At 43.1% G+C, this 21,146-nt stretch overlaps 1 protein-coding gene across 4 annotated transcripts in view; it reads left to right on the top strand.

The window, feature by feature from the left end:
• Positions 1-21,146, top strand: part of wdfy3 (WD repeat and FYVE domain containing 3) — a 60,270-nt gene that overhangs the window by 33,286 nt on the left and 5,838 nt on the right. For 3 of the 4 annotated variants that reach the window (XM_077560809.1, XM_077560810.1, XM_077560807.1), the window contains 37 exons: positions 235-425; positions 661-813; positions 1,561-1,634; positions 1,711-1,872; positions 1,976-2,191; positions 2,899-3,116; positions 3,726-3,922; positions 4,389-4,523; positions 4,616-4,795; positions 4,936-5,169; positions 6,694-6,793; positions 6,914-7,074; positions 7,887-8,116; positions 9,593-9,702; positions 9,775-9,957; positions 11,044-11,207; positions 11,292-11,369; positions 12,231-12,461; positions 13,056-13,224; positions 13,386-13,555; positions 14,346-14,494; positions 14,577-14,697; positions 14,782-14,867; positions 14,939-15,019; positions 15,612-15,666; positions 15,754-15,873; positions 15,964-16,081; positions 16,195-16,301; positions 16,372-16,525; positions 16,603-16,694; positions 17,386-17,598; positions 18,295-18,436; positions 18,520-18,674; positions 18,917-19,075; positions 19,141-19,320; positions 20,163-20,345; positions 20,491-20,584. In XM_077560809.1, the coding sequence (XP_077416935.1) occupies positions 235-425; positions 661-813; positions 1,561-1,634; positions 1,711-1,872; positions 1,976-2,191; positions 2,899-3,116; positions 3,726-3,922; positions 4,389-4,523; positions 4,616-4,795; positions 4,936-5,169; positions 6,694-6,793; positions 6,914-7,074; positions 7,887-8,116; positions 9,593-9,702; positions 9,775-9,957; positions 11,044-11,207; positions 11,292-11,369; positions 12,231-12,461; positions 13,056-13,224; positions 13,386-13,555; positions 14,346-14,494; positions 14,577-14,697; positions 14,782-14,867; positions 14,939-15,019; positions 15,612-15,666; positions 15,754-15,873; positions 15,964-16,081; positions 16,195-16,301; positions 16,372-16,525; positions 16,603-16,694; positions 17,386-17,598; positions 18,295-18,436; positions 18,520-18,674; positions 18,917-19,075; positions 19,141-19,320; positions 20,163-20,345; positions 20,491-20,584 (5,565 nt within the window). The remainder of the gene's footprint in view (positions 1-234; positions 426-660; positions 814-1,560; positions 1,635-1,710; positions 1,873-1,975; positions 2,192-2,898; positions 3,117-3,725; positions 3,923-4,388; positions 4,524-4,615; positions 4,796-4,935; positions 5,170-6,693; positions 6,794-6,913; positions 7,075-7,886; positions 8,117-9,592; positions 9,703-9,774; positions 9,958-11,043; positions 11,208-11,291; positions 11,370-12,230; positions 12,462-13,055; positions 13,225-13,385; positions 13,556-14,345; positions 14,495-14,576; positions 14,698-14,781; positions 14,868-14,938; positions 15,020-15,611; positions 15,667-15,753; positions 15,874-15,963; positions 16,082-16,194; positions 16,302-16,371; positions 16,526-16,602; positions 16,695-17,385; positions 17,599-18,294; positions 18,437-18,519; positions 18,675-18,916; positions 19,076-19,140; positions 19,321-20,162; positions 20,346-20,490; positions 20,585-21,146) is intronic. The other variant, XM_077560808.1, reaches the window with a different exon arrangement.

Here is a 21,146-nt window from a genome sequence, read left to right as displayed (position 1 = left end):
GCAAATGAGGCTAACAATGCTAACAAAGCTAAGCACGCTATCAGTGCTAATGAAGGTAACAGGCTTTTTAAGCAAGAACATCTAAAAAAAAGCTCTGACGCTATTTATGCTAGCAAAGCTTGTGAAGGTGACAACAATGGACAAGCAAAACTAATAAAGTGAACATTCCTAGGGATGCTAACAAGCTTTTTTCTCGTGACAACTTTTTTGTTTTCTTTTGGGTTTTTTTCCCAGGGGTGCGCGCCTTCTCGCCCAAGCCGGTCGCCACCAACCTACAGTACGTGGGCGGGGCGGCGGCCATCTTAGGTCTGGTTGCCATGGCATCAGACGTGGAGGGTCTGTACGCCGCCGTCAAGGCTCTGGTCTGCGTGGTCAAGAGCAACCCGCTGGCCAGCAAGGAGATGGAGCGCATCAAGGGTTATCAGGTGGGCCCGCAGCTCCATGGACATCGCTTTTGAAATTCTTTGCATTGTGGTGACTGATTTGCTCGTTTAACTTTTGAATACCTTTCCACTGTAGTGACTGATTCACAGATTGACAAGCAGTCAATTAAAGTGGTTGATGGCTTTAACACCAAGGCACACAATGCTGTATATGTCCAAGAACACTGCTTTTAGATAACAGCCCACTGTAGTAGTGACGGATGTTTTTTTTGTGCAGCTGCTGGCCATGCTGCTGAAGAAGAAGCGCTCTCTGCTCAACAGCCACATCCTGCACCTCACCTTCTCCCTGGTGGGCACGGTGGACAGCGGACACGAAACCTCCATCATTCCCAACTCCACCGCCTTCCAGGACCTCCTCTGCGACTTTGAGGTCGGTCGGCCCAAAACGGCCATTCAACAACTGTTCAAAAATGTTCATTTTCATAGGAAATTCAGTTAAAAAAATTTGGGGAAAATGCAAATATTTAAATGAACTAAAATTATTTTAAAAGCATTTTTTCTGTTTTTAATTGTATTTTTGATCAATTTGAAAAAATCCAAATGTAATGCCATTAAATTTAGAAAGATAAACACAAAAAAAGAATTATTCGTAATCATTTTTCATTTTATTGTTTTATTATGTAAAAGCAAAAGATCTAAAAAAAAAAAAAAAAACGATATTTAAAAAAACTTTTTAAAAACAAACAAGTACCGGTATTGCATCTTTTTTTTTTAAACATTATTTTATTTTTATTCATTTTCTTAAAACAAAAAAAAATCTAATAAATGTAACATATTTAAAAAGCTAGGTTTTTAATGAAAACAAGATCAACTTTATCTAAAAAAAATTAAATTAAATTAAAATGTAATTAATTTTTTTTTTTCTTAAGGTATTTTCATATTAGGTAGTATAAATGAATATTATAAAAGTATATTATACAGTTAGATTAGCAAGATCAATTTTTCTCATAATCAAAAAATCAAATTTTGAATTATTTTTAATAAAAAACAATAATGATAAACGGTTGTCGTATTATACAAAAAGTTCTTCCATTTGAAGAATAAAAAAAAACATAAAAACAACAATATTTTGTAATGACTAACTAAGAAGTACAATTTGTGAATGTTTTGTTTTCAGGTTTGGCTGCATGCCCCTTACGAGCTTCACCTTTCTCTCTTTGAGCATTTCATTGAGCTTCTGACCGAGTCCAGGTGCGTCTCCCTTCCCCGATCACTTAGCGTCTGCGTTTCTGTTATTGATATGACCACTCTCACCTCCCGCCCGCAGCGAGGCGGCCAAGAATGCCAGGCTTCTTCGCGAGTTCCAGCTGGTGCCCAGACTGCTGCTAACGCTGCGCGACACGTCGCTGTCGCAGCCCACTGTTGCCGTCATCAGCAATGTGCTCAGTCTTCTGCTGCAGGGCTTCCCCAACCCCTACGACCTGCTCAGGTCAGATAGATGCAAATGATATACTAGTTGACCATCCTGTCAAGCAAAAAAAACAAAGTGTAAGCCAATGAAAATGCCAAAGACGAGGTGTTTTGCGTGACAGGTTTGGTCAGTTCCTGTCGTCCACGCTGCCCACGTTCGCCGTGTGCGAGAAGTTCGTGGTGATGGAGATCAGCAACGAGGAGAAGACGGACGCGGGCAACGAGGACGACTTTGGCGGCCTCCTGTCCGCCAACCTCATCCTGCTCCGCAACAGGCTGCTGGACAACCTGCTCAGGCTGCTCTTCACCACTAAAGACAAGACGGCCGTCAACGCGCAGTAAGAACACTCGCGCCGTGCATACGATGACTTTAATTCAGATGACATAACATTTGATTCACTCCATTAGTAATACGATTCAGCTTAATACTATATGATGCAATACGGTTCAGTTACCAGGCTTTTTCCTGTGTCCAAAAATTTAGAGACGGCACCTCCACCTAATTTGCACGCCACCGCCAGCCTGAGCCATTGATATCTCTCAACACAGAGAGCTCCAGCTGTGTTGGTTGAGCAAGGCAGCAATGCATCTTAATTGCAGTTGCAGTGTTGCGCCATTATGGAGGCGCTATATCAACAGCAGTTCACAGGAAAGACCTGAAGCAACAACCGAAGAAGAAACAGCTTTCTTTTTTTTAAAACTTTAATGTACCGAAGAAGTGCTAGTCAATGAATTTTTAATGATTGTAGTTAAAATGGCAAAAATTAATTGGCAACTTTGTATTCATATCATTTTTCATTTCTAGTCCCTGATTGGAAAATGGCCGTTAATGGTATAGGTCACCGCCGCGAGTTACCGATACCTTAAAATAAGACTGGTATTGGCACCACCTCTGCCTCATTTCGAGCCAGGAAAAACCCAGAATCCACTCCAATTTCTTCAATTATGATTCCATACAATTCATTTTATTATTATTTTATTCACCGTAATTGCAAATGTGATTGATTCCAATGACATAAATGGATCTTTCCGTCTCACCTTTTAGGGCGTGCGAGGACCTGGTGCGCACTCTGGGCCTGGACTGGCTGTTGATGTTCATGGAGGAGCACCTTCATTCCAGCACGGTGGCGGCGGCTCTGTGGATCCTCACCGTGCTTCTGTCCAACCCGGCCGTCCTGCACCGCTTCAAGGAGGGCGCGTGCGGCGGGGGCTGGCTAGACCACACCGACTCGGTGCTCACCAACAAGATCGGCACCGTGCTGGGTGAGTGCCACCAGGCGCCCTTCAAAGTCTCGGGGGTCCATTTCCGTCGGAGTTGGCCTTCCTTGGGTTCCCGGTTTGTACGCCGCACGGCCAAGGGTTGCTTTGTCACTTTTGTTTTTTTTTTCGTACCCTGCCGTAGAGCCCTGGTGTCACAGTAGAAAAGTGCCGTAAAGTATATTTGTATCTGTTTCCGTTTTGCAGCAATTAGTATTAGAATATAGCTAAGTTTTGTCATAATTCACATTCCTGGTGAAAACACTGACAAAAAGATCTTGTTGCAACATCTCTTATCCTCTGCTGCCACCTGCTGGCCTTTTTAGAAACATGGAACATAACAACTACCATTGCTTTAAGCTACCTTTTCATGTAAGAAGCTGCATCAAAGCCTTCTGTATGCTCTTGCATAAAAACACACACCAAAAAAACAGGTGTAAACGTTTTTGGGAGGGAAGGACCAAGTATTTAAAATGTTTTTATACGTTTTTGGGATTGAACGAGTTAAGTAGTCTTGATGTTGCGTGTGTTTTCCTAGCTTGCGGCAAAATCATTAGCATCATACTCAGACTTACCACTAGGGGCCAGTAGCTAATCCCTCAATTGTGTTTCCAGGTTTCAACGTGGGTCGCAGCGCGGGCGGCCGCTCCACGGTGCGGGAGATCAACCGCGACGCCTGCCACTTTCCGGGCTTCCCGGTGCTGCAGACGCTGCTGCCCAAGCACACCAACGTACCCGAGCTCTACTTCCTGTTGATGGCGCTTTTCCTGCAGCAGCCTGTCATTGAGCTGCCGGACAGCCTGCAGGTACATGTCAGTACCACAAACCTTTTTTACTACTTTATTATTATGCGGGACGTCCAGAGTTGAACACAAACTGAAACTAATGAGAAGTTCAAAAACAGACATCACATTTTTTTAGTAAATAAAGCAAGACATTTTTTTGTTTTTGTTTCGGGTTCCAAGTTCAAGCTTACGACGGCATATCAGGGCCACGGATAAATATATATATTTTTAGAGGGTGGGGGCAATATCCAGAGAAAAAAAAACGGGTAAATTTGCGAGTTTATAAAGTGGCAGATTTGCAAGAAAAAAACTCTTCCTTAAATTATTGTAAAAAAAAAAGTTTAGCACTGTTGATAAGGAACAGTTGCAAAAAAATTAAATAAAATGCAGTCAGTTTTACCGGGCTGTTCAGCTTTGGAGGTTCCACTACATAATCATCAATATTAATTATCCCCATGAATATTCATATTTAATCTTTCTCTTTGTGCTTCAGTTGGACCTCGACTCCATGTGGACGTTCATCTTTGGCGTGCCGGCGTCCAGCGCCACCGTGGTGGGTTCCATCCATTGCGTCTGCACCGAGGCCGCCTTCTTGCTGCTCGCCATGCTGCGGAGCATGCTCAACCTGGTGGGGCAAAAGATTACACATTTTAAAGAGATAATGACAGTAAATTGTGCCAAATTCAAAGCTTGAAGTGCAAAATGTGCCATTTGCGGCAGCCGTGGCAGTCGGAGGAGGAGGGCTCGTGGCTCAGAGAGTACCCGGTGACACTGATGCAGTTCTTCCGCTACCTGTACCACAACGTTCCCGACCTGGCACCCATGTGGCACAGTCCCGACTTCCTGTGCGCCCTGGCCGCCGCCGTCTTCCCTTTCAACATGAGGCCCTACTCTGAGATGGTAATGGTGACTTTTCACTATATGCAAGTGTCTTTGTGCCTGTTCCTAGTAAATGCTGCTAGTAAATGCTAGCACAACAAAGGTACACAAAAGCAAGTGCAATGACGGCCAACTTGCGCTAATGTGCGTACGGTTTCCAGGTGAGCGACCTAGACGACGAGGCGGGCTCACCCATCGAGGAGCTCAAGGCGTTCGGCTCGGATTCGGGCATGAATCGCAGCCAGTCCGAGTACTGCAACGTGGGCTCCAAGACGTCGCTCACCAACCACCCGGCCAAGAAGTACGTCTTGGACTTCATGAGGGCGCTCATCATGGACAACATGTGCGTCACGCCCGCCACCAAGCAGACGCCCGTCATTGACCTGCTGCTGGAGGTGAGCAACTTGCGTAAAATGGGAAATTGACCGATTATCGGCGCCGATATTCTGCATTTTGACGAATATCGGCATCGCCCATTTTGAAGAATAATAGATAGGCCGATAATAGATTTTTTTTTATTTTTTTATTTTTTTTAAGTGTTCAGGGGAAAACAAATGAATCAGGAAACTAATTATTATTATTTTTTTATTGATGCTTCTGATCCTGGGAAATCTCTGCACCTTCCATCTTTTTAATTAAAAATTTTATTACTTCAGATATTTTCGAAATTTTAAAAAGCTTTATTTACTGTAGCAAACAATAGGGAGCTATTTACTTACGTTTTTATTTTACTTTTGAAGACATGCTACTGTCCCTGGAAGATTCTTGAACTTTTTGTTAGATTTTTAAAACAAAAATGTCTATTGACTAAGATTTTTTTTTAAATACCAATATTTTACAAACCCTTAACGTTCAATAAACATATGCTTAAAATAATAAAAAAATATATATAAGAGTTGGAGTTTGTTGTCAGATTCAATCAACCTAGAACATTTAATAAACAACAGACAAGGAAGGATAGATTATTTTTGCTCGCGAGGAGAACGGACAGAGATGTGCACAGATAACAATCTCCTACCCACTCTGAAGCACACTCCGCCAAGCCCTCTCTTTTTATTTTGCAGACAATAATGCAGAAGTTTTTCTTTAGCGCTGAGCGTTTTAGTCAACTGTTTAACCGCCAAAAGTTCCAGCCGCTGTCTTGTTAGGTCACAGTTCCTGTTTCGCAACTGCAGCTTCTCGCACATGGTTCAAACATAGGTCACACTGTTGAATAAGTGCTTTGCAATACTATAAGAGTAAATATGGGATAATTTATGTATATTTATTCTCACATTTGTAATTTGTAATGTTTTATGCCAATATTATCCCTTTTTTTTTATCTGCTCCAAATATCGGTTGTCGGCGTCCTTGACTACTAATAAACGGTGTCGTATCGGGCATGAAAAAAACATCGATCTGTCTCAATTTCAAATGTTCAGCTCATTCAAGGACATATATGGAACGATTTCTCACATTCCCCAAATTCCCACACTTTTATCATAGAATTCCTAGTTTGAGATTTGGCATACCTTCTTCCGCATTTTTTGACCATTGCGATTTCAAAATGTTCTGGTCATGTATTCCAATTCCAACTTCAATTCATTCTCTGGGCATCTATGGAACTAGTTATCACATATTTGATATATTGACCTTCTTCTTCCACATTTTCCCCATTGATTCAAACTCTGTTTCAAGACACTCTACTATTTACTGTATCACACTACCTGAAATTCCAACATTTTGAATTCATGGAAACATTTTAGAATGACATCTATCATATAAATTCATCTTTTTTTCCTTGTCGCGTTCAATTTTGGTTCCATTTTAATGTATTCCCCAGCATGTCAGTCCAGTGTCAGCTCTTCCGTATTTAATTGCACTTTCTGGTCATTGATTGATGTTGTCATTGGCTAAGGAAATGATTTTGTCATCCAAAGGCATCTCCGGAACGTTCCACCAGAACTCAGCAGAAGGAGTTTCAGTCCAACATCCTGGATGGCGTCATGGAGCACCTGCTGGCCGCTGACGTTTTACTGGGTGAGAGATGCTATTCAACATGCAAATAAAAGGTCTTCCCTGACCACAAATCTGCTCTTTTGGCACAAATATCCCTCACTTTGCACAAAAGGATTGTTAGAAAAATGCAATTTCTCGCAGGCGAGGATTCGTCCCTGCCGCTCAGCAGCGGCGGCAGCTATCAGATCTTGGTGCACAACGTCTTCTACTTCTGCCAGCGCGTGGTTGACAAGCTGTGGCAGGGCATGTTCAACAAGGACTCCAAGTTGGTGGTGGACTTCATCGTGCAGCTCATCGGACAGGTGCGCACACCCGTTTCATAACGCTCGACACAGACAGTGGTGAGAAAAAGGTTGATTGCATTCAAATATGATTTGGTCACGCAGGTCCTCGTTTAGTGATTTAACGGGTGAAGCCTGGATGTGGCTCCAGAAATGAAATCAGTTTTAACAGGGATGGCAATCGCTTTTGAATTATTTTTCCCCCCATAATAATAACAACCATTTAAAAACTGTATTTTTTCATTGCTTGTTATCTTAGACTAATATTTAAATTTGTTTGATTGGAAACATTTAAGTGTGATAAACATGCAGAAAAAAGGAAATCTTTTTTGGATACAAAAGTTGCTTTTTGGGCCAAAACTTCTACACTTTGTCCTCAAATTATTGTCAGAAAATGTGGTTTATTTGGACATCAGAATACGATATTTGTGCACATAAATGCAGCACTTTTGAGTAAAATATATTGTTACAAAAAAAAAACCTCTATATTTTACAGAAGAGGATTAGAGCGAGTGAAGAGAGAAGAAAAAGTTTGGCAGGATTCTCACTTAATACTCAGAATTCTGACTTTAAAGTGAGAATTGGCCCTAAATCCTCTTTGGTAATATTTGACCACATAAGTTCAATATTTTTGCACAAAAATGGAAATATGAATCACAAAAAGTTGTTTTTGCTCAAAAATGCTATACTGTGTCCTCATAACTTTTACATTGTAAGAAAAAGTATATTTTTGTCCCAATGGTGCACAGGGTTGGACAGTGAGTCCTATTTTGGACAAAATCTTCCAAAGATTCTTCTTGTAAAATTCCACAAATGTTGTTTTTGTTGCTTAGTCCAAGAGGCGGTCTCAGGGTCTGTCCCTGGACGTGGTGTACCACTGCCTGAACCGCACGGTGCTCTACCAGCTGTGCCGGCCGCACAAGACGGTGGCGCAGCAGGTGGCGCTGTTGGACGCGCTGCGTGTTCTCACCGTCAACCGCAACCTGGTGCTCGGCCCCGGCAACCACGACCAGGACTTTGTGGCCTGCCTGGCGCATTGCTTCATCTGCCTGCATGCCGGCAGGTAAGGCTGTTTACAGAAGCACACGGCAGATTGTTGGCGTGTGTGGGACACAGCGTGTGCTTGGCTAGAAATTCCTGCAGTTGCTGCCATGTAAGCTCTAGGCTGATCATAGCCTCTTTTCTTTCTGGTCTTAAAACATAAATACCGCAATAATCTGCCTAGCAACCTTTTGACATCCATTTTTGTGATGGGTCTTTGGGAGACAAATGATGACTCTCAACAAATTAGTGAACAAGTTACTAGTATGTTTTTTTGTTTAGTTTTTTAATTGTTGGTATTTGGTGCGAATTATGGTTGTCAACAAATTCTGCCTGGCAACGAGTGACCGAGTGGGCAAGACGAGCAAGTTCTCATTGGTCACTGTGGCTTGAAGACCTCTGCCTTATAAACTGGTACATTACAATTCTTGTATTGGTTTTTGGATTCGGAATTCTACCTAGCAACAAATGACCTAGTGGTTGTGACCATGAAATGCAACTTTTTATTGGTCTTTTTTTTATGGTTCAACAAATTTTGCCTGGCAACAAACTACCTAATGTGCATGAATGATACATTCTAATATATTGTTGATCTTCGGGGCACAAATGATGGCGCTTGACAAATTCTGCCTGGCAACAGCTGATCCTAGTATAAGTTTTTATTGCTCTTTGGAATTTAAAGAATTCTGCTTAGCAACAACCTATCTGGTAGGTAATAATAAAAATAATGCAGGGGATTTATATAGCGCTTTTCTAGACACTCGAAGACGCTTTACAATGGAACGGATACATTATTCATGCACTCACACATCCACACTGCGGTGGCGGTAAGCTACTTTAAGTAGCCACAGCTGCCCTGGGGCAGGCTGACGGAAGCGTAGCTGCCAGTGTGCGCCTACGTCCCCGCCGACCACCGCCAAACATTCGCGCCTTCTATACGCCAATGTGAGTCGCACTGGAGTGTGTCAAGTGCCTTGCCCAAGGACACATGACTTGGGGAGAGCGGGGATCGAACAGCCGACCTTCTGGTTACTGAACGATCGTCTCTCCACCCTGAGCCACGGCCACCACAAGGTGTCACTTTTTATTGGTCATTTGGAGCTTGAGAAATTCTGCCTGGCAACAAGCTACATAGTGGGTACGACTTATAAGTAACAATATTTTATTGGGCAATGATGGTGCTCAGCTAACTCTGCCTAGCAACAGGTGACATTTATTTGCTCTTTTTATACCAATTTGTTGGTATTGGGAGATGAATGAATTTGTGAGTGTGACTGGTACGTGTCCGTTAATTTTATTTTTTGGGGGGTGGGTGATAAAAATAGCACAAGTGATATGTTTAAAAAAACAAGAATGTTTGTAATTTAGAGCAGCCTTTTTTAAGTATCACTATTAAATAATTGATCATTCATCCCTGTATTGTGTCATTAATAATATCGTAGATTCCCACCGCTGGTCCAGTTGTAAAGTGTTGTTGTGTGTGTGTGTGCGTGCGCAGCAGCGTGGAAGGCTTTGGCCTGGAGGCAGAAGCCCGTATGACCACGTGGCACGTCATGATGTCACCGGAAAATGAGAGCGATGCGGCGCACAACCACGACGTCAGCGAAGGTGAGACTCGGGAATTCTCAAAGCAGCGTTTGCCTTGGCGGAGGTCTGGTTTGGACCAACAGACTTTTGCAGGTCGGCAGCTTCTGCTGAAGGCGGTGAACCGCGTGTGGACGGAGCTGATGCACAGCAAGCGTCAGATGCTGGAGGACATCTTCAAGGTGTCGCTGCCCTGCAACGACCGCGGCCACGTGGACATCGCCACCGCCCGCCCCGCCCTGGAGGAGCCCGCGCTCAAGAGCTGGCAGAACCACCTGGGTGAGGAACGAGTTCGGGTTCTGGGAGACAAGTCTTGTTCAAGTCAACATCGCAATGTAGTGGAATGACATTTCTCTAACCGCAAAGGCTGCAATTTAGAAAAAGAAACAAAAAAACATCTGCTTCATTTTGGTCAATCGGTCGGCTTGATCTTTCACGTATATGCATATATTATTTCATTCTCTGTTTACGTATGATAATGTTAACGCCACAGTTTAGCTTGCATTTTTTTTGTAATCTGATTCATGACTTAATCCTGATTTGTACTTTTTCCACTTTTGTATGTTAGGATTTTCTGTAGTTGTCGTAGTGAACGCTTCAAAGAGTTTAGGACATGAACAACTCTAATTGAAGTACTTAAAAAAACGGCCTTTCATATTGATTTATGGGTTGTCGTTATTTTCAAAAGCTTTGAATTTTTTGGGTGTATTTAATGTTTATATTGAGGGAGAAAACACAATTAGATTATCAAAATTTTTGGGCCCTTTTTTTGTTTTTGTGGTCTCAAAGTTGTGTCACGTTAATCGGTTCAGTAACGCCAATATTAATTAATTAATTAAAGGCTGCTACATCAATTGGCATTTTTGTTTTTGCACTATTGTAAATGCAAAATATGAAAGAGGAAGCATATCTGAGTGAAACGTTTTGGAAAACTACATCAACAAAATTAGGAGGTAAAATAAAAAATTCCCCTTTTAAAAATCTGCGATATAGTGAAGGAGTGAACAATGAACCCTGATTTAGCCAAGGTTGTTCTAGTTAACAAAAACTAACAATATAACTAAAATTGAACAAAATTCTCGTTAATAAAATAAAAATTAAAATACCCTAACCGAAACATCTAACGATTAAACAAACTCATTTTTGTGAAAATGTCAATTTTAACATTCATGAGCTTTCGGGCTTCACGTTAAATGTATTTATTTTGCTATTGCTGTAAATCCACAAAGAAGAAGGAATTGATTTAATTGATTGCCAAAACTGAATGAGATATTTTTTTTTATCTTTCACTTGAAACAAGCATTTTCGGAAAAATATAAAGTGGCAAATCTGCTCTAATAACTGACTATGTGTTTTTAATTTCAGTCCACGAAAAGAAGTGCATCAGCCGCGGCGAGGCGGCGGCGCCAGCTGTGGCGAGCCAGTCCAAACTGTCGCGGGTCAGCAGCGGTTTCGGCTTGTCCAAGCTGACGGGCGTGCGGCGCCACAAGAAGGAGAACAGCCTGAACAAGAACAGCCTCTCGGCACAGGCCAGTGCCAGTCCAAATCCGCATCCGCACTCTTCAGCCACAAATGTCATATTATGTCAACATTGTTTTGTCTTGACGCCATAGGAAGCTTTCCAGTGGATGTTCACGCACATCGCCGTGGTGAGAGACCTGGTGGCCTTGCAGTACAAAGAACACCAAGAGGTATCTACTCCTGCATCAACAACCTTTATTAGCACAAGTGTGCAAAAGAATATCACTATAATTACTAGGGTGCAACCGATATATCGGCCGCCAATTATAATCGGCCGATTATTGCTCTTCAAACATCGGCCAAAACGATTATTTTCCCCTTAAAATGTTATTGGTAAAAACAGAAGTACGATGAATGCACCATTTTGCTTGCGTAGCATTAGCAACTACACGACAATAAGATTACATTCACTGAATACAGTATTTAATTACAAAACACGCTTGGTTTTTAAAACATCGATAGCCTAGCGCTAATGATAAAAGCGAAGGGATGATCCCATTCATATGCTAACAGGAAGTTAGCATCGACTACGGGAGTGTTCCTTCAAATAACGAATGTTTACACACAAGTGCCGTAGGAACACCTACCCACAGGTGAAAGAACACTACACAAAGGCACAAATTCTTCCCAGTGTGAAAATTAGATATTTTGATAGAATTCAAGCACAACTTTCTTCTGTACTCACTTTAAGTGTGTACAGCATGGATGCATGGCACCACACTGCCCCCAAGAGGCCAAAACACACAGGAACAGTCAGTATTTGTTTTTTTCAGTTGCTATTATTTTACTTTCTTCTATTCTTATTTTACTTTCTTATTGTTTTAATTTGTCATTGTCCTTTCAAGTTATATTTAAATAATAATTATATACATGAAATATATTTTTATTAAATAATCGACAGATTAATCGTTAATCGATATTTTTTTCTGCCAAAAATCGGTATCGGCCTCAAAAATTGCATATCGGTCGGGCCTTAATAATTGCCCCAAAATTGCTTCAAATCTGCCTTTTCCTCTCTCGTCATCTCCCAGCGGCAGCAGAACGCACTCAAGTATGTGACGGAGGAGTGGGCGTCCATCGAGTACGAGCTTCTTCGCGAGCGAGGCCTGTGGGGGCCGCCCATCGGCTCCCACCTGGACAAGTTCATGCTGGAGATGACGGAGGGCCCGTGCCGCATGCGCAAGAAGATGGTGCGCAACGACATGTTTTACATCCACTACCCTTACATCTCCGAGACGGAAAACAACACCAACTCAGCACAGGTACGCCTTTTAAGGCCACTTTCTCGTCGGGAGGTAACTTGTCGCTAGGCAGACTTCGTCAAGCATCATCATACGACCTATTAAATTATTGTCAGGTATCATTTGTCGCTAGGAAATGTTTTTGAGACCTAAAATCACTTAAAAAGAATTTACATCCGTATTTAACTCTTTTACTGCCAAAGACGTTAAATGACGTTCTGCAAAAACCTACGGAGGAGCGCCAAAGACGTTAAAAGACGTCCTCCCATTTTTTTTTTTTTTTTTTTTTGAATCGGGTGCTGGGAAGGCTTGCGGAGCTGTCCTGAAAGTTTTAAGCAGATCTCGTGAGCCTAATGACTATTTTTGGCCCCTAGAGGGCAGCGATGACTCTCTTTTGACAAGATCGGGTGGGCGTCAGTAGAGGCGGAGCTAGAGCGTCGAGCAGGAGATCAGAATGGAAAACAAAGGAAAAAGATAAAAAATCATATGCGAGCCACATTAGCAGATTTTTTAGGGGGTGTATAGGTATTGAAACTCAAACTCAAATGAACTTTAATCTAATTTTTTTAATTATTATTTCCCAATCACAGTTTTTTTTTTCTCCTTCCTGAGCAGAAGCCGGTGCGCTACCGTCGCGCCATCAGCGCCGACAGCAAAGAATACTACATGCGCCTTCTGTCAGGCAACCCAGGGATGTACCAACACTCGGTGGAGCACAGCAGCGAGGGCGAGACCACCCGCCACGAACCCGAGCACGGAGAGGACACCATCGCAAGGGTCAAAGGTGAGGCACGTGGAACAGGAAATCATCAACGGAGCTACTAACCAATCACAACTTGTGACCTCTATTACTTTCTTTACTCCTGTAATACTTTTTGGGGTGAAAAAATGACTATTTTGATGAATGCTGCCTTTTTGTCTTGTCTTTGTCTTTTCTTTTCTCAGGCCTGGTAAAGGCGCCGCTGAAGCGCTCTCGGTCAACGGCGGACGGCGGCGACGAGGACGCTCAGGATCAGATCCAGGATCAGCTGCTGGAGTCGGGCGGACCCGAAGAGGAGCAGCAGCAGCGCACCGACAACACCGCTTTGCTGCGGCTGCTGGAGGAGGGGGAGAAGGTCGGCAGGACATTTTTAACATTCTAAAAAAACATTTTCTTCATTCATGTAATGGCATGTTTGGATTTTAGGAAAAAATGCACATTCTTCATAAACATTGCCTTTTTTCTAGAAAAAAAACCCTCTTCATTTTCAAACTTTGTTCTTGTAATATTAGGTCTTTTTCCCCCTCAAAAAATACGACTTTGTCTTTGATATTTAAATATTTATCAATTATTTTGGCTATATTGTGCCTTTTCTGGAAAACTCATTTTATTCTTACTATATTATATTACGCATAACCCCCAGTCCCAAAATTCCTTCTAGCTATATTGTGCCGTTTTCTGGATTATATGCCTTATTTCTTGCTATATTGTGCCGTTTTTCCCAAAAAATTAAAATAAATTTTGCTTCATTCTCAAACGATTATTTTTTCTTACCATTTTTGTAATATTATTTTTTTTCATGAAAAACTACCGACTAAATCTTTATATATTTTGCCTTTTCTAAAAATAAATCCAACTAAATTCTCACAATAATGTGCTTTTTTTCAACCTTAATTTTCATCGAATTTAACTTATTTTAGAAGCACAGACACTTAATTTTACTTAAAAAATAAAACGCTATTATAATTTTTCTCAAAAAGACAGACTTTTCAAAAATACGGTTTTATTCATTGAAAATATACTACACCTTTTTTTCTTGGAAAATCCCATATTATTATTATTATTTATTTATTTTTATTTTTTTATGAATACAAGTTCATTACTGATTTATGACACCGTTTGTTTGTTTGTGTTTATGTGTTTAGATCCAGCACATGTACCGCTGCGCCCGCGTTCAGGGTCTGGACACCAGCGAGGGTTTGCTGCTCTTTGGAAAAGAACACTTCTATGTCATTGACGGCTACACAATGACCGTGTCCAGAGAGATCAGGGACATCGACACGCTGCCGCCCAAGTATGCATCCGCACTTCGATATTGTCTTCCAAGCACACAAACTCTGCAACAAAGTGGATCCAATTCTGTTGTTGTGTGCTAGCTTGCACGAGGCCATCATCCCCAGGGGTGCGCGCCAGGGTCAGAGTCAGCTGAAGCGGACGTGCAGCATCTTTGCCTACGAGGACATCAAGGAGGTGCACAAGCGACGCTACCTGCTGCAGGTACGACTTGTTCCTTGCCATTACGGGGTGTCTCATGTCAGCTCTGTCAGGGTGTTGAAAGTGTGTTGTGTTGTTGTGTGGCAGCCAATGGCAGTGGAGGTGTTCTCCGCCGATGGAAGGAACTACCTATTGGCTTTCCAGAAGGGGGTGCGCAACAAAGTCTATCAAAGGTACTGAATACTCCCTTTTCCCCCCTTAATTTGAGTGGACTCTGTATTCATTATAAAACCGATCTTCGTAGGTTCCTGGCAGTGGTGCCGTCGCTGGCCGACAGCTCCGAGTCAGTATCGGGACAGAGGCCAAACACCAGCGTGGAACAAGGGTGAGTTTCGTTTATATTTATGAAATGAAAGGGGAGAAATTGTGCGGAGCAATTATGCAAGGAATGCAGTATATGGCAAGCTGCAAACCGCAGTCAATGCTAACAATCAAAATGATGTCGTAATAAAGCTAATGAGGGTGTCACAAATTCAATGCAGTGCCTATGGCTAACATTACAAATCATTACTATTGGCTAATGCTAACATTAGTAAAACTGCTACGTTCACTAAAACGAGAAATGCGGCCAACTCAATTGCTAACAATAGAAAAACTGCTTCCGTCGATAATGCTGGTATCAGAAAAACTAAAACCTTCACTGATGCTAGCAACAAGAAAATACGATACAGCCACTAATGCTAACATCGGAAGAACATGTTATTATCGCTAACACAAAGAAATAAAGAAAATGCTACCGTTGCTAACTGTTGCTAACATATTAAAAACGGCTATTTAGGCTTATGCTAACATCAAAACAACTGCCACTACCACTAATACAAAGTACTGACACAGATGCTAATGCTAAAAACAGAAAAAATAGTACCGTTACAAATGCTAACCTCAGGCTAACTGCCTAAGTGTCATCTTGTCATCAGGTCTGGTCTCCTTAGCACTTTGGTGGGTGAGAAGTCTGTGACTCAGCGTTGGGAGGTAAGAAGCGGCCATCTTGTGCGTCAAGTTGGACTCTCATCCTGGTCCAGGTCCTTTCCTGACTTCCTTTTTTTTTTTTTCCCCAAGCGAGGAGAGATCAGTAACTTCCAGTACCTGATGCACCTCAACACGTTGGCGGGACGATCCTACAACGACCTGATGCAGTACCCCGTCTTCCCCTGGATCCTGGCTGACTTTGACTCCGAGGTCAGTTCTGCGGCGGGGCAGATGCCCGGCTGCCCCATCTGTCTCAAAGCATGTTGCGCTGATTCTGGTTTTGTTTGTTTTGCGTTGAAGGAGCTGGACCTCAACAACCCCAAAACCTTCCGAAATCTGGCCAAGCCGATGGGGGCGCAGACGGATGACAGGCTGACGCAGTACAAGAAACGCTACAAGGATTGGGAGGACCCCAATGGTAATGAGGGACAATTAGCACAAACAATGACTGGATAAACACTGAGTGACATGACACATTGACCGATCACTGATTATTATTATTTTGTATTAATATTTTTTTTCCCCATGCAGGCGAAACCCCCGCCTACCACTACGGCACACACTACTCGTCCGCCATGATTGTGGCCTCCTACCTGGTGCGCATGGAGCCTTTCACGCAGATTTTCCTCAGACTACAGGTGAGGAAATCCTCATACGAATAAAGATAAGCTAACAATGCCAAGCTAACGTAACTGGTCCCTCCACCAGGGCGGCCATTTTGACCTGGCCGACAGGATGTTCCACAGCGTACGCGAGGCCTGGCTGTCCGCCGCTAAGCACAACATGGCCGATGTCAAGGAGCTCATCCCCGAGTTCTTCTACTTGCCAGAGTTCCTGCTCAACTCCAACAACTTTGATCTGGGTCAGTAGCGGCTAACTTGCCCACATAGCAACAAACAACATCACTGATGCTAACGGCTATCTCTTTGAGGCTAACAGGCGCCAAACAGAACGGCACCAAGCTGGGCGACGTCATCCTGCCTCCGTGGGCCAAGGGTGACCCCCGGGAGTTCATCCGGGTACACAGAGAGGTGCGCCGTTAGCATTCGCTTTCCATATAATTATAACCTACACACCTCTTATGGACATCCTGAGTGGTACCGTAAAAGAAAAAAAAATCAAGTGCTGTCTTGACCAAACTTGTGCACCTCCTCTCCCTTGCATAGCCTACAGTCTTTGCAAAACTTTTGGAGCTGCGCACCCCCAGAAGTGATTGCGCACCCCTTCTACTCCGCACACATGCTCAAAAGCGTCTTTCACAAACGTTTGATGTTGCAACCCCTTTCAACATCCCAGAGTTGTTGATGCACCCTCTCTTTTCTGCACACCACCTCCAAAAAAAAAAGTTTTTTGCAGTCTTTCCCATATTTTGGGATCTGCGCACCCACCCCCAGCAACACCACAAAAGTGTTAGGGCACCCCGTCTTCCTTTCACACCACATCAATATACACATTTTGTAAAGTTGTGCACCACCTTGAACATCTTTCTTGAGTTGGTGCACCCCTGCACACTCCAAAAAAAACAAAGAAAAGTTTTTATTATAACGTCTCCTTTAAGTTTACTCGGCTCAGAGTGTCCCACCACCAGAATTAGATATTTTCCATCTCGCGCACCCCGCAGATGGCCCTGTCGCACCCCCACAGTTCAGGCATACTAATACTATATTAAACATTTGCGTTTCATCCGTGGCCATGCCTTCATTCTTGCGTGTTTTTGTCCAGGCGCTGGAGTGCGATTACGTGTCGGCGCACCTCCACGAGTGGATTGACCTGATCTTCGGCTACAAGCAGCAAGGTCCTCCTGCTGTGGAGGCCGTCAACGTTTTCCACCATCTCTTCTACGAGGGCCAGGTGGACATCTACAACATCAACGACCCTCTCAAGGAGACCGCCACCATCGGATTCATCAACAACTTTGGGCAGATCCCCAAGCAGGTGCTAATGCTAATGCTAATGCTAATGCTAATGCTAATGCTACAGTTCTAACACGGTTGCTGATGTTAACACCACAGTACTGCTAATACTAATAATAGTAATAAAAAGTATGGCTAACGTGGCTAATATTGTCACCACCGCTAATGCAGCTCATGCTATTTTCTAAAAACTGATGTGTCAAAAAAAATTGCTATTGCCACTAAAACTAGATTGTAGTTAATGAGAATGTTATGTTGCTAATTTTGGCTATTGCTATTGCTGTTGACGCTAACGCCGCAAAATGTCACTGCAGCTAATGCCACTAAATTAAAAAAAATCGATTTTTGTTAATAGTATATTGCCTGTAGTGTGGCTAATGCTAACCTCCCAAAACTGCCACTGTGGCTAATGTTAATGCCACAAACATAGTCTTGTTTTTGCTTGATGGAGGGGCCAATATATCAGGATTTCACAGAGTAGTGGGGCCCACCCGTCCTTGTGCGGCCATTTTGCTGGGCATCAACCTCTTTTAGAGGATCAAGACTTGGTTTTAGAGTTAAAGTTTGAATTGGGTTATGGTTGAGGTTAGGGTAAGGAATGGGGGTAGGCAATCATTTTTGATGGTTGGAGTTAGGGGAAGGGTCTAGGAAAGGCATTATGTCAATGAGATGGCCTCACAAAGATAGCACCGTGAGGATGTGTGTGTGTGTGTTGCAGCTGTTTAAGAAGCCACACCCGCCAAAACGGGTGCGCAGCAAAGTTAACGGCGACGTCGCCAACGTTCCGCCGAGCTCCACCGGCGAGAAGATCTTCTTTTACCACCTGGACAACCTCAGACCCTCACTGGCCCCCGTCAAAGGTACACACACACACACACACACACACATAAGATGTAATGAGACAAATATTGTAAATGTTGTTGTTTTTTTTGTTTTGTTTCAGAGTTGAAGGAGCCGGTGGGTCAGATCGTCTGCACCGACAAAGGCATCTTGGCTGTGGAGCAGAATAAAGTGCTGACTCCGCCCACGTGGAACAAGACTTTCGCGTGGGGCTACGCCGACCTCAGCTGCCGCCTGGCCAACTACGAGTCCGATAAGGTCAGTGGCTGTCCTTCAAAGAACCGGACTTGGGTCAGATTTGGGTCAATGTCAGTTAGATTTATAGAAAAAAATGGAAGATGAGAAAAACGATGATCCCGACTTTGCAGGAGCCGGGCTTAGCCAAAAGTGTCCCAGCTGAGACACCTCTTGGTCGGGCAACATTCGGAGTAGGCCTGGGCACTTTGCTTTGGAGCTCCAAAAAATAAAAGCATTATGCTCATGTTTTTTTGTTTTTTCAGGCGTTGGTGGTGTACGAGTGTTTGTCCGAGTGGGGTCAGATCTTGTGCGCCATCTGCCCCAACCCTAAGCTGGTGATCACGGGCGGCACCAGCACGGCCATCTGTGTTTGGGAGACGGGCACGTCCAAAGAGCGAACCAAGACGCTCACGCTCAAGCAGGTAAAAACTTTCCCGTTTCAATGCCGCCATTCCACCATGCTGCCCGCTCTCGCGTGTGCTCGCAGGCGCTGCTGGGCCACACGGACGCCGTCACGTGTCTGACGGCGTCGTCCGCGTACCACATCGTGGTCAGCGGCTCTCGGGACAGAACCTGCATCGTGTGGGACCTCAACAAGCTTTCCTTCGTCACGCAGCTGCGAGGACACCGCGCCCCCGTCTCGGCACTCTGCATCAACGAGCTCACGGTTCGTGCAAAGACAAAAGCGGGGGAACATTCATTCCAAGACTCTTGAGCTACTGTACAAGATCTCGCTGACGGCAGATTCATTGCATTTCCAGTTAATTCAATGGGAAACTTTGCCTGGCGAACCAAGTCACAGGCAATGTCTTGAGTGACGTTCCTAAATTATAAAAAGAAGTTAACCACAAAATAAGTTTTAAATAAACTAACGCTGCTCATCCGTCGGAGAAGAGTAACAGAGAGGGAAGTTCTGTTCTATTGTCATGAAAATGCAACAGCTACAAATGCTAACATAAACATTAAGGTCTGACTAATAATGACTTTTTTTGAGTCAATGCTGATTCCAATATTTAGCAGAGTAAAATTCCGATAACATTTAATTAGCCAACTAATTTAAAGACATAACTCCTTTAATATTTTGTCTTTTAGTATTTGTGTAAAAAAACAAAAAAACATTAAATTAATAAATTGGCAGAAATCGGCCGGGTTTTTATTTTTGTTCTTTTGCCGATTCCAATTATTGTCAAGTTAAAAAAATATATAACTCATAATCTTTGTCTTATGTTATAATGTGTAAAAATGGCAAAAATCGGCTCATTTTTGCTGATTTTAAAATGGCTGATACCGGCCTCTTAATCAGCCAGCTGGTTGGGTCCTCGTAAAAATGTGTGAATGCTACTGTAGCCAATACTAACATCCCAAAACCACTACTGTGGCTAATGCTAGCATCCCCAAATTGCCATTATGACAAAAACAGATGACCCGTTAACGGCTCCAAACCCTTATATGAAAAAAAACTACTAGTATTGCTAACATACTAATGTTATCTCATGTGCGCATGTGCAGGGTGACATTGTATCGTGCGCGGGCACGTACATCCACGTGTGGAGCATCAACGGCAGCCCCATCGCCAGCGCCAACACCTTCACCGGACGCAGCCAGAACATCGCGTGCTGCTGCGTATCCGAAATGAACGAGTGGGACACTCACAACGCCATCGTCACAGGACACTCGGACGGTGTCGTCAGGGTAAACGCACACAAAAACAAAAACCAAACAGCTAGCACCACACCACAAGCTCATGTGGAATTCCTCTTTCCTTAACGTATTTTACACCTACGTTTGGTGCGTGCCGGGTTCCTCCGTAAACTTGAGCGCTTTGTTATTTTTGTAGTTCTGGAGGATGGAGTTCCTCCAAGTCCCCGAGACCCCCGCTCCCGAACCCGTCGAGCCCGATGTGCCCGACTGCTGCGGAGACGACAAACTCGGTGAGGCAGAAAAAATAACTAATTAAAAAATAACATTAACTCTTTGACTGCCAGATGTTTTCAGAAACGGGTTGTCCCCACTGCCAGCCGATTTAAGCATTTTGAGTGATCTTTCAAGGTTCACAGAAAATGTTGTGTTTGAACTATGGAAACACAAGTTTCAAACAAACATACTACCAAATGAAAGATTGGACTTTCATCTTTCATCAGAAAAAAAAAGTTTGTTTCTACCTTATTCCGTTCTTCAGTAATCAACAATAGGAAATGGTTACTTTCACCGAAATTCTCTCTTTTGAAACAAAAAACGGAGAAAAAGAGCTTTTTGTGAAACGATGTTATTTCATGCACTCTAGTGAATTGTACACTTCTTTTTGTCCATGAATGATGCCACAAACACCTAAATAGTGCTTTACTTCTGTAAAACGCTTTCACCAACAATGAAAAAGTGTTTTTTGATTGCAAAATACGTTTATTTCCATTCAACAGTGTAACAATTTGACAAAACAATTTCGCAAACTATTTACAAATGTGTGCAACTGTGGTACTACTTACAATTATGTGG

The sequence above is a fragment of the Vanacampus margaritifer genome, chromosome 3 (genome assembly GCF_051991255.1).
Source record: "Vanacampus margaritifer isolate UIUO_Vmar chromosome 3, RoL_Vmar_1.0, whole genome shotgun sequence".
Classification (NCBI taxonomy): domain Eukaryota; kingdom Metazoa; phylum Chordata; class Actinopteri; order Syngnathiformes; family Syngnathidae; genus Vanacampus; species Vanacampus margaritifer.
The sequence above is the reverse complement of the archived record's forward strand: the minus strand, read 5'-3'. Positions and strand labels throughout refer to the sequence as shown.